At 35.2% G+C, this 13,533-nt stretch overlaps 1 protein-coding gene across 2 annotated transcripts in view; it reads left to right on the top strand.

The window, feature by feature from the left end:
* Positions 1–13,533, top strand: part of DOCK10 (dedicator of cytokinesis 10) — a gene marked incomplete at its 5' end in the record, with an annotated part of 167,906 nt that overhangs the window by 137,693 nt on the left and 16,680 nt on the right. For both annotated transcript variants that reach the window (XM_081328132.1, XM_081328131.1), the window contains 11 exons: positions 572–619; positions 1,181–1,282; positions 4,305–4,429; positions 5,870–5,982; positions 6,692–6,829; positions 7,533–7,715; positions 8,486–8,596; positions 9,283–9,498; positions 12,082–12,139; positions 12,492–12,590; positions 13,378–13,484. In XM_081328132.1, the coding sequence (XP_081184258.1) occupies positions 572–619; positions 1,181–1,282; positions 4,305–4,429; positions 5,870–5,982; positions 6,692–6,829; positions 7,533–7,715; positions 8,486–8,596; positions 9,283–9,498; positions 12,082–12,139; positions 12,492–12,590; positions 13,378–13,484 (1,300 nt within the window). The remainder of the gene's footprint in view (positions 1–571; positions 620–1,180; positions 1,283–4,304; positions 4,430–5,869; positions 5,983–6,691; positions 6,830–7,532; positions 7,716–8,485; positions 8,597–9,282; positions 9,499–12,081; positions 12,140–12,491; positions 12,591–13,377; positions 13,485–13,533) is intronic.

Genomic DNA, 13,533 nt, shown 5'->3' on the forward strand with positions numbered 1-13,533 from the left:
AAAAGAAAAGAACTCATTAACAGCACAGTCACTGTCTAACTTCATTGCAACAGCAATAGCACTATATAAACCTAAACAGTTGGTATTTCACTGCTTAGGAAATGGAAAGTTGGAGTCGTGGAAATGCCTTGTGGGAGAAGGAAACAGCAAAAAATGAGTAACAACTTCACTCAGGCCATTCCAGATAGCGGCCTGTAGCTCTGCTATTGACAGTGGACAGTTTTCATGCAATCGCTTTTGCTATTGTGCAAGAACAATTTAACAAAACAATTGCAATTTGGGAGGGCCTTTTCACTGCTTGGAGATCTACAAATCGTTTATAACACATTTAAATTAACATAAAGCAAACATCTGTCTGCTAAATATGATGGTGAAGTTTGGCTTTTGTGGCAAGAGAGTGAAAAAGCAACTCCTGCATTAAACTAGCACCAATGCAGTTATTTACCTGAATGATTTTACTAATGGAATTCTCATTTTTACCGAACTCTAGTTGTGATTTTTTTTGAGAGAAATGAACTAATGCTGCGAAGAAAAACCATTTGAGATTGTTCCATTTTTTTTTATCTTTTAGAGTTTGCCTTCAGAATTTCAGATACCTAGGAAAACGAAATATAGTAAGGTAATGTTTTATTTATCAAACAAGCAGCAAAATATTTGAAGTACATGTGTAACTGCAAGAAACTTTAGTATGTGTTGAATCTAGATGAGGATGAGGATGAATTACAATGAATCCTAGATCATAAAGTTCCAAAATAAATGCTTTTTGTGAATTTTCATTAAGTGCCCATAAACAAATATAAAACATAACTGACTTTAATGGAAGTTTAGTCTAGTGAGATAAATAATATGGATTGTGTTTGGATATCTTACTATAAAGCAGGGGTGTCAAACTGCCAGCCCATGGGCTGGATGCATCATAGAGAAACCACCCCCACCCCATTGCCGGCAATGGCAAAAAAGTCACGATACGTCGTGACACATCATGTGATGTTGCGAGTTTGACACCCCTGCTATAAAGTTTTCATAAGAATTCTTAGCTATGAGATCTGTTTTCTAATAATAGAATATGATTTTGATATAAATGTGATATCGGTAATAGATAATTTTGATAAATTTTCCTAATATTTATAGTAATAAATGATATTATAATGCAGTTTTAAATTTTATTCTCTTTTATCAGGAAAATTGCTGCGTCAGTTAAGCTTGCTCAGACCACCCGGAATAATGGAACATTGAAAGGCTCCAGTTCATCTTGTCAAACCTCCGGGCTTCTGCCACAGTGGTAAGATTTAACAAAATACATGGAGGGTTAATGCAAAACAGCCATGATGGCCCAACAGAGGCTAAGTACATATATTGTTGTTGTACACCATTGAGAATCTGGAAGGATACAACAGCAGGTAGATGTTAGTGATGATACTGATAATATTATTAATATGTACTAAAATGTGAAAAAAATATGGGTAAAATCAAGAAAAATCAAGAGTAAAAGTCCTATGTTAGACTTTTTTGAACTCTTGAAGTCAGATGTGAGAAAGTGCTGTACTTTTTGATTCAGTTGTATTTGACCTATGATATTTAGTTCTTAGAAAATTAGTTTGTTCAGTGATAGTTAATGTAAAAACAACAGTTGCCAACATAATCTCTTGTGTCATGACATATGGGACATAATCTTATGCAGAATTGACTTGGGAGGCCGGTGTGTGGTGTAGTTGGTTCACATGGTGTGGTGGGATGGAGGGTTTCTTGTCACTGTGTGTTGGGGGGAGAGAGCACGGGGGGAGGCTCAGCTAATCTCAATGTACACATGTTGTACTTTGACAATAAAGGTTTATTATTATTATTATTATTATTATTATTATTATTATTATTATTATTATTATTATTATTATTATTATTATTATTATATGGATATGTTCAAAGCAGCAGGAGGAAAAATAATGTATGGCCTTGCTCTGCAATTCAAAATAAGTACTGATTTCATTTACAGCTAGATATGGGGGGTGAGAGACAGAAGGAAGCTTTCCATAATGACGCATCATAATTTCTTCATATAGTCATCAGTATCAAGTCTCACTGTAACAAAAACATAGCAGCTGCAATGTAGTGTGTCAAATTTCCACCATTACTTCATTGTAAAAAATCACTAGAATAAGCTCTTAGATCATTCTACATTTAATTTAATGTGAATAGAAAATTACATGTTAAAGAATCTTCATATCTCTTAGTACAGTCATGGCGATCCTTTTAGAGACTGAGTGCCCAAACTGCAACCCAAAACCCACTTATGTATCGTCAGATGCCAGGTGGGCATGGCCCACTGGGTGGTTGTGGCCAATTGGGTGGGTGTGGCAATTGGGTGGGCATGGCCTATTGGGTGGGCTTGGCTGCGGTGGTAATGGCAGACTGGGTGGGGCTAAAAAGTTCAATCAATCAATTCCAACTTTGCAAGATCTTTTTTTCCCGCGAGAAGTTGAAATTGATTGATTGAACCTTTTTTTTTTTTGCACATGGTGGCGGAGGCCTAAAGCGAAAAGGTTGTATAAAACCCAGCTGAAGGCCTAGGACTGGAGTGACGGTGCCCATGCCCACAGAGAGGGCTCTGCGTGCCACCTGTGGCACACGTGCCATAGGTTCACCACCACGGTCTTAGTATATTTTGGATTGGCATGAGTTTCATGTAATTATTGCATACTTGCTAAAAAAATATAACACTTTACATTTTATTAGTTAACATACCAAACAGGTTTCTTAAATGTGACCTTTCTTAGGGACTGGTTACAAACAGTGAGGGTCGGGTCTGCTTTGTCCACCCCCCTGAAGCTTTGCACCGGCTCGCTACAGGGCTGAGTGCTTAGACCCTACCTGTACTCTTTGTACACATACGACTGTGTATCATCCTACCCATCTACTGCAATAATTAAGTTCGCAGATGATACTACTGTGGTGGGTCTTATTACAGGTGGGGATGAGACAGCATACAGGGCAGAGGTACAAAAGCTATCCATATGGTGTTGTAAAAACAACTTGCACCTGAACATCGGCAAGACGAAAGAGATGGTGCTAGACTTCCAGAGCAAAAAGGAGGAACCTGCCCCACTTTACATCGGGGAGGACTGTGTGGAGAGAGTTTCCTCCTTTAAATTTCTGGGAGTCTACCTCTGCGAAGCTCTGACCTGGAAAGTTAATACAACCCAGGTGGCCAGAAAGGCCCAACAGAGACTTCATTTTCTCAAGATCTTATGGAAGAACATGGTAGAACAATGACTTATGACCCTCTTTTACCGGTCTACTATAGAGAGCGTCCTCTCATATGGTATTGTGGTTTAGTATGCTGGTCTGACAGCTGCGGATAGGAAAGTATTACAGAGGGTGGTGAGCACAGCACAAGACAGCTGTCCCCTGACACCACTGGATGACATCGCCAGGGCTGCCTTGGAAGAGTGAGGAAAATTCTCAGGGATGACTCACACCCTGGACGGTATCTCTTTACTCTCCTACCATCGGGTAGGAGATATAGGAGTATAGCCAACCGTACCAACAGGCTGAAGAACAGCTTTTATCCATGGGCTGTTAGGCTTTTGAATGGGAAATAATTTTATAAACTTTATGCATAATTGACTTGCGAGACTGGTGCGTTGTGCAATTAGCTCACATGGTGTAATAAGATGGAGGGTTTGTGTCACTGTAAGTTGGGGGTGCGGGCACGAAGGGAGGCTCAGCCAATCTCAATGTATACATGGTTGTACTTTGACAATAAAGGTTCATTCTATTCTACCTTCTAAGTTCCCAGCAAAATAGATCTTTTTTAAAAAGTCTGTGTTGAAATTTCTAATTGGACTCCGTGGTGCCAAATACCCTTTAATTTAATAATTTACCTTTCTAGATATCTTATGCCTTCAGATGTACAGGTGCCTTCAGTTGATTCCCAGAATAGTAAACTTATCATTTCAACATTGCTGTTGGGTCTAATTGAGAAGTGTGCCAAAGTACAAAGAATTTTTCCTCCCCTAAGATAGCATGAGTTGGTTCTCTGCTGCTCAAAAAGACCCTTTGGTATACCTACAAGACTTTTGATAGCTATACCACTGACTTGGTAGAGCTTTATTCCACTGACATGTGGACAGTTCCTATCTAGTTAACTTTGTTTTTTAGCAAGGCTTAGTATAATTCCATTTGTATATTGTGTAGCTGGAAATATTCATGTCCAGAAATGAGCAGTAAAGAAGATGGAAAACAAATCTGTCTAAAGGTTTGGAAAAGTTTTGGGGATATGCCTGAGACACTGTCTTCTCATTTTGCAGGGCACATTCTGCTTCTAGCAGTGAGGTTCACAAGCATCATAGATCCCAAACTTTACCAATAATCCGTGGGAAAAATGCCCTTTCCAATCATAAACTCCTACAGATGATAGATAGTACCATTCCAAGTAAGTATAACGAAAGACTTTGTAGTTGAATGTTTAATGGGACAATTGTGGTACTTAATGAAATAACATTCTCAATTCAATGTTATGTAAATAATGTGAGAGAATAATAGCCATTATTTTTTGTTGTATCATTATTCAGTTTTATGTATAGACAGCAAAACATTTACCAGGTCTCAATATCTATAGAAAAGTCATGTTTTCCTAGATTGTGTTTTTTATTCTTATGAATTTTATGCTTTTGCATATACCCAAATATTTTTTTTACGATCTCATCTGTGTTCTTGTCATTTATGCTTGTTCAGTTGTTTTGGAACATTAAGAGTGAAGGCCAGTGGTTGTATATTATTAAGACAATTTCACTCTATCATTTTTAGCATAAAAATTAGACATAAAAACAATAACTCTCATGTAGTTCTCACATGTTTACTTATTACCATAAATTCTTTCTACTGCATGTAATTTATAATACGATAAAAATTTAGATCGATTAATTAGCATCCTATTATTTATTGATAACAATGTGCATTAATTCATTGAAATGTGAGCAATCAGTAGGCTTCATGATTGAATGCAGTGAGCAAACCAGAAGATATGCATAGGTTTGCACTGTCAGTGCTATAAATAGATTCTCTACCTCTGCTAAACTACGTAGCAAAAATTACAATAAACATGTACGCAATAACTGAGCAATTGTGGGCCCAAGGAGATATTCTTTGACATATGCAAATAATCCCTTCTTACCTTTCATCATTCTTAAGAATGCAAAAACATATTTAAAAAAGACAAGTTTATAAGAAAGAATAAACATAAGTAGGATAATTATTTTTTAAATAAATATCATAAAATATTTTTGTATACAATTTATTCAGAATTAGAATTTGGTATATAATTTAGATACATATATTTATTTACTATTTGTATCCTGAACTTTCAGTCCTAAAGCACTTACAAACACTGACAAAATTTATTTATTTGCTCAATTTGTATAGCCAATCATCTAATTTTTATGTGAATCTTACAGCCACAACAAAAATGTTAAATTGTATCAAGTGAGTGCACTGTCTGTTGCAAGATCTGCTTTTATGCCTCAGATTAATGTTATATTTTTCAAAGAACAAATTTCTTTGAAATTTTGAAGAAGAGATATGGAGGTGAAATATCTATTCAAAACCAAAGCCAAAAAGTAAACAGGAAGGATTCAAACTTCTCTATGAAAATAAGATTTTTTTTTAATATGAGGAATGATATTATGATTTATTTGAAATCCTTACAGAAATATTGAAACCGAATATTGAAATCCAGTAGCAATTTCAGAGTAAAACTTGCTAAGAAACCCTAATTTTCTGTAGAAGCATATTTAAGAGAGATGATAGTTCATCGGTGACTATTGTCATTTGTAGATGACTATAACAATTTTCTGTAACATTTCTTTGGTTGTAGGTGCTTCTAATGAAACAGATCTTGTGAGTTACGTAGATACGGAAGCCAACACGGCAACAGAAGTTTGCCTTTCTATACTCGATTTGTTATGTCTTTTCACTGAGCATCAACAGGTAACATTTTTCTGTGTGAAACTTTTTACGTGAAAGTCACAGTGTCTACAATTTATGCAGAGCTGTTATTTTATGGAAGCAAAGAATCGACACATGAAATGTTTTGTATATGTAGACAGCCTATAATTGAAGCTTTCAAAATGAGTCTGATAAAGAGTACAGAGTCACTTCGCTGGGCCATTTAACCTGGCATTGTCACACATGTTTTACTACAGTTTCTAATATACCTGTGCCATGCTATCAGCTGCCCTTCTATAGAATGATTTAGTTAGTATACCAGCTTGGGAATGATGTAGCATAGCTTTTCAGTACTGCAGACCAAATACTTTCTTAGACTTTTTAGGATTTGCTTAGAATTGAAAGTAAGGCCATCTATTTCCAAACTATGTGCTTACCCACTAAGCTGTAAAACTTAGAGAAATATCTTGTAGTGCTGGGTAAAAGAGTTCCTAAATCACCACCACCCACCATCATCATCATCACCAAAATAATTATGAAGCTTTGGCAAAAGAGAGAAAGATGGTCTGAGGCAAAAACAAAACTATTCTAAGAAACTCTGAGAAATTTAACTAATATTAAAAATCTTAAAAATGCCTGCTCAAAAAAGAAAAGAAAAAAAGAAAAGGCAGGGGAAGGAAGAGGAGGGAAAGAAATAAAAGATCCCAACAGTTTAAATTTAGAAAGCTGAAATGTATTCGTTACTTTTCAGAGACAGCTGCAGCAGTCAGATTGCCAGAATACAATGATGAAGAAAGTTTTTGATACTTACCTATTATTTTTACATATCAATAATTCTGCAGCAGCTCTCAAGCATGTATTTGCTGCTTTGAGATTGTTTGTGAGTAAGGTAAGACCATATATGGCTTCTCATTGGTAGGAATCCCTTCTTCTCTTTCATTTTTCTCTGTTGACTATTGAGAAATAACAGACATTTTCTGAAAAGATAACTTGCTGTGAAGGGCAGAGCCATGAGTTCTATAAAATTAAAAATTGAAATTAAAAATGAGGAAGTTCCAATTGAAAATTAGGAGGAGTATGAGGAAATAAGAGGTACTAATCAATGGAACAATCTGTATAAAACTACTAAAAAGAGATTTTCAAATAGGGGTTTGGTGACCACTCATGAGAGATGGTTTAATGCAGAGGCCCCCAACTTTTTGGGCACCAGGAACCAGTTCCGTGGAGAAAGGTTTTTTCCACAGACCGGAGAGTGCATAGTTTTGTGTGCTGCCTGCATCCCACAGATGGGGCTTTGCTTCTTTGTGCGGACCAGTTGCTGGCATGCTGTGGCCTGGTACCAGGCCATGGACCGGAGGCTGGGGACCCCTGGTTTGATGGATTCCTGTACCTAGCAAGCAGTTGAACTATATGATCTACTGTATAAGGTCCCTTACAAATTATATATTCTGGTTTTAAAGTTGTATAGCTTCATCAAGAATGAATTCACTTGCTGTGTAGCCAGTTTGTAAAAGTGTAAGATTGTTAATAACTTCTACTATGAGAAAATGCACAAAAAAAGTGTGTTGATGCTTTTGGTTTGTTTTTCATAGTTTCCATCAGCATTCTTCCAAGGGCAAGCTGACTTGTGTGGCTCATTTTGTTATGAGATTCTTAAGTGTTGTAATCACAGATCACAGTCAACACAGATGGAAGCTTCTGCTCTGCTTTATTTTTTCATGAGAAAGAACTTTGAATTTAATAAGCAAAAGTCAATAGTAAGGTCCCATTTGCAGGTAAGAAAATATTACTGTGGAAACACTGTGGAGCAATTATTGCTTGAAATTTCTCATGATTTTATAGTGTTACTGCATTTATTCATCTGAGAGATGGAGCAAAGTATATTTGCAGATCACAGAATGCTCTTGTCTGTTTTATTCCATTCTTACTTTAAATTTTATTTTAGATTGTTAGATGCTCAGAATGATGATGCTAACAATAATGACCATAAAATCCACAGTAATAACAATGCCTTCAATATTCTTTTGCTATCTCAATCTTGATATTCTATAGAAATATCTTAAGGTTTCAAGGTCCTCAGGCTTAAGATACAGAATTACTTTGGAAATGCAATTCATTCAAAATATTTTCCTTCCTACTGAAAGCCTGTTTAGCAGAATGTATATATTCATTTCTAACTATTCATAACTAGTATTGGGACTCCTACAGGCAAAAATGTTATCTGATTCATTTTTGGGAAAAAATGCTTACCAATATTTAAATTTCTTCATATTTAATATAGAAAGATTTTAATTATTATTACTATTTATTTTATTCTTACACACCATGTATTCTTAAGAAAAGGAGAAGAATTAAACAATTAATGTGAGAAAAAGGGAAACTGCTAAAAACAACCTAATGCTAGTTATTAGTTTTTTCCTTGAGCACAGACAGAGATTGAGACAACAATCACTGAATAATAAATTTTGCTGGTGGTTCTTCTGAGAAGCAAGTTTCTCGGCTTGCTGAGCTGTCTTCATATTCTCTTTTCTTGTCATTACTTCAGCTCATCAAGGCTGTAAGCCAACTGATTGCAGATGCAGGAATTGGAGGTTCTCGATTTCAGCATTCTCTGGCAATTACAAATAATTTTGCTAATGGAGACAAACAGATGAAAGTAATTTATGTATTTATTTATTTATTTAAGTTGTTTATTTATTTATATTTATAGTATTTTTTTTGCATTCTTATGAACATGGATATTTCCCCGATAGTGAAATGTAGCGTCTTTAAAAATCAGTTCGCCATCTTTGAGTTATATGAAGCTCATCCTCATTATTTCTCTATCAACATAATGAAGGCTAGTTAACCATAGGGGGGGCGGAAAGTTACTGGGGATCTTCTCTAAAGGTGGGTGGATCCCAAAGTATTTTTTTGTTGTTGTTGCTCACTCAGATGTTTTGCCAAATTGGAATATGTGTGGAATATATTATAATATAATTGCTAGGAAATGTATTACATATCAATTCATATGTCATTAAAAACATGCTAGTAATAATAACTCTCTCAAGACTTTTGTTATCCCAAGTTTAATATGCTAAAGAGATATTTATTGCAACCATGTTCAAACATGATAAGCCTTTAATTTCCGTCACAAATACTGGAAAAAAAAGTTCAGTGAAAGAAAAGTTATTTGATTATGGATAGCTAGGAAGAGGAAACAGCAAACAATGTATTATGACATTGTTATGATGCATACAATACTTGTATTTATCAGGTATCTGACTTATTCCAAATAGATATCATTTAACATGATAATAGAGATTTTGTGAACTTAAATTCCCTTATTCCTCTTTCCCAAAGAACAGTAACTTCCCAGCAGAAGTGAAAGACTTGACCAAACGCATAAGAACAGTTTTAATGGCTACGGCTCAAATGAAGGAACATGAGAAGGATCCTGAGATGCTGGTGGACTTACAGTACAGCTTGGCAAATTCATACGCAAGTACACCTGAATTACGTAGGACCTGGTTGGAGAGTATGGCCAAAATTCATGCAAGAAATGGAGACTTATCTGAGGTAGCTCATCTGAAACTGATAAATTATTTTGTAATTTTAAAGGGCTTGAAATAAGCCCTAAAGAACAAGAATTTAATGTCACCTTTCTGTTTCAACCAAGCATGATATTTGAGGAACCGCTTTAAGCAACTTTGTGTCCTAAAGCAGGGTATTTTCTAAAACTTGTACCCAAATACATATTTGTGGGTTTGCATTCAAAACAGAGAACCATTTAATCAGTAGTGGAATTCAGGAGATTATTAAATTCAGGCACTGTGTTAATTTTTAGTGTAGTTGTCTTGGCACCCTAGCATTAAACAAATCTTAAGCTCGTCCTACAATTTTTCTTTATACAGGAGTATGATTTTGTCACAATCCATTAGTAGCTTTAATGATAATGTGGTCAGCAGGAAAATATGACCTAATACTCTACATGTTCTCTGTTTTTCATAAGAAATAGCAAACAAAATAGCAGAGTAGCCTATATAACTTGTGACCTAGTATGCAGTTGTCATAACTGTCATGATGACCTTCCGGTGTCTAGCATTTCTTTAATTATCAGTACTTTATTTTAGGAACTTTTATTATTTATTTATTTATTTATTTGATTTGTATACCGCCCTTCTCCCTAAGGACTCAGGGCGGTGAACAGTGAACATAAATAACAGAATGCACAAATAGTTATCTTAAAACAATAATTAAAACAGAACCCATCAGACCAGACCAGATTGCTTAAACAGATGATGAGATATCTATTAGGACATGTCCAGTGTATTGAATCAAGAAGAGTAGATATGAAATTCATTGTAGAGAAAAATAAAGTTTACATTTAGGTAGGAAAAATCAAAGGTACAAGTACAGACTGGGCGAGACCTGACTTAAAAACAGTAACTGTGAGAGGGACCTTGAAGTCCTAGTGGACAATCACGTGACTATGAGTCAGCAGTGTGCAGCAGCAGCCAAAAAACTAGTACAATCCTGGGTTGTATAAACAGAGGCATAGAATAAAGATGACGGCAAGGTATTAGTACCACTTTATAAAACCCTAGTAAGACCACACCTGTAATACTGCAGCCAATTTTGGTCACCATATCACAAAAACGTTTTTGGAAAAAAAATCAGAAGAGCAACTAAGATGATCAAGGGCCTGGAGAATAAAACATATGAAGAACGGCTGCAGGACTTCGGTTTGGCTAAAGAAAAGAAGAAATAGGGGAGACATGATAGCAGTATTCCAGTATTTGAGGGCTGCCACAAAAAAAGAAGGGGTCACGTTATTCACCAAAGCACCAGAGGGCAGAACAAGAAACAATGGTTGGAAACTGATCAAAGAGACAAGCAACCTGGAAATAAGGAGAAACTTCCTGACAGTGAGGACAATTAACCAGTGGAATAGCTTGTCCCCAGAACTTGTGGGCACCCCATCACTGGAGATTTTGAAAAAGAGGCTAGACAGTCACTTGACTGAGATGGTATAGGTTCTCCTGCTTGAGCAGGGGGCTGGACTAGAAGACCTCCAAGGTCCCTTCCAGCATTATTCTGTTCTGTTCTATTCTATTCTAAAATGGGATACATGAATATCATCTCACACTTCCCATAAAAACAGCAACAAAGAAACATGTAATTGAGGAACTCCATGGAGACAGACCCACATGAGCACATGCTCTGCTGTCAGTTTGTGTTTTTATAATGCCCCCATACAACTGCAGAGGATAGTGCATCTAACCTAGCCATGGTGAACATACAGTGAAATTTCAGAATTAGAATGGAGGAGAGAGAGGAGGGTGGCATGTACCCATTTTAAAAATATCCATATACTGTAGTGTCAGATACCAGGCTTAGTCTGATTTGGAAACCAATGTGCCAGATACACTGCTTCAGATAATTCCTGGCATTTTCAAACCTTGATAGACAGGAGAAATACCTTAAACACCATTTTTCACACTAATATATTGATTCAAATGATCTGGGACTTTTTTGTTGTTATTCTTTTGCAAAAACATACTAGTATTGGTGAAGATTAAGAGGATCTACATCCTGTAACATTTTTTTAAAAAAATATTGCTTTTAAAATAATAACAGAAAAAACTAAAGGAATAAAACACAAGGATGTATCCATTATACAAAATGCATAAGTGCTTTAAAAATAAGTGAAAATACAATAAAAAATAAGACAAAGAATATACTCTATGTTGTTACAATGATAATTCTATAGATAATTATCTAATATAAAGATTATTTGAGTATGTGTGTATGCATGTGTATCATGCATATAATACGTGATCATCGTGCTTTTTTAACCCACTGTATTTTGTATAAATGTCCCATATTTCCTTATATTTATCCATGCAAAGTCTACTTCAATAGGCAATCAACTCACAGGTAGCAAGTTAATCAGAGCTTTAATCCACTGAGTAAATGAGGCCATACATTTCCACTGCTGCAATATCAATTTTTTGCTGTAATAAGGGCACATAGGCTCCATTTACACTTGTAAAATTCCATGTAACAGGTATGCAATTGAAGAGAATATTCCCCTCTGAAAAATGTTAGCTTTTGTTTTAGTTCTTTAACATTAAAACTTACCAGTGTATCTCTTTGCAGGCTGCTATGTGCTACATCCATATAGCTGCCCTTATTGCTGAATATCTGAAGAGAAAGGGTAAGATACAGCACATTTAAAAGGTTTGCTTGGTTTAGAAAAAAAGTAAGGAGTGAACAGAAATGATTAAAATGCATTTTATGACATTTATTAATTTTTGTATTTTTTAAAGAATAACTGATTTGACTCTTCTCAGATACTTCCCATTAAGATAGTAGAAAGTAGTAAAAATATTTCATGTTGTAGAAACCTTGCATTTTGCCTAAAATTCAAGTTTCATATATTTGCGTACTATTTTTCTTTTCTTTGAGATGAGAGAGATATTGTTCCATACCATGGCTTAGATAAATAAACATGCATGTATTAACACATACAAGTAACCAAATGCTAATAACATTTCACACTACCATAGGTTACTGGAAAATGGAAAAGATTTGTACCTCTCGTCTGTTCCTGGAAGATGCTGAACTCTCTGATAATAATATCTTACTAACAACTCACCCTGGAGGAAGTGAGTGTTCTAACCATGACCATTTATGGGCTGGACAACGTTGGAAGAACCCATTTGTATATATTTAATGAAAGGAGACTTTTCAGTAACCCAGTCCTTAATCTATTGATGCCAGTCAGCTTGGAAATGGAATTTTCAGTTCCTCCTGGCATCAGTTCCCACCATCTTAAACATGTACAACAGTGCCCATTGACACTGGGCATTGTAAACAGTGCCATTGAGATTCCAGAGAACTTGCTTGAGAACTAAGCAGTTCTGCTGCTACATACTAGATTTCCAAACATCTTCCTTTGCTATCATTATTCCTTGAAAAAAATAAGCTTGAGAAAGGCTAGTGAGCTGAAGGTTTTGTAATTTCAGTCATATTAGGAACCAAGTTTTAAAAAATTATGGCTTCATATGAATCAATATCAATACATATTTTAATATGTATAACCAGACTTAATGTATTCCATATTTACATATCCTTTATTCTATTGACAGATATTTATTAAAAAAACTTTATAAGAACACTATACATTTCAGAATCATAAATATTTTAACACATCCTTATCCGTTTGGGTCTCTTTGGGAATTTCTCAAATAATGCCTTTGGATAAGAAGATTTTTTTGCCAAAATTACCAAATTATAATTACCTAGTTATAAACTACAGTGTTTACAAGTGACTTAATAATATTGATGGTATTTGTAATAAACTATTATATGTATTGTATTTGTATTTTTACTACAATTATTTAAATAATTGTTACTGAAGCATTGATAGGACTTTTTCTCTTGTTTGAAAAGGCTTGTTTTCTATGGGATGGCCAGCTTTTCTCAATATTACACCAAATATTAAAGAAGAAGGAGCAATGAAAGAAGACTCTGGAATGCAAGATACACCATACAATGAGGTTAGCATCATCATTATAATGATATGTTTGATGATGATGTTTTCTTCAC

Source organism: Vipera berus (assembly GCF_964194415.1).
Source record: "Vipera berus genome assembly, chromosome: 5".
Classification (NCBI taxonomy): domain Eukaryota; kingdom Metazoa; phylum Chordata; class Lepidosauria; order Squamata; family Viperidae; genus Vipera; species Vipera berus.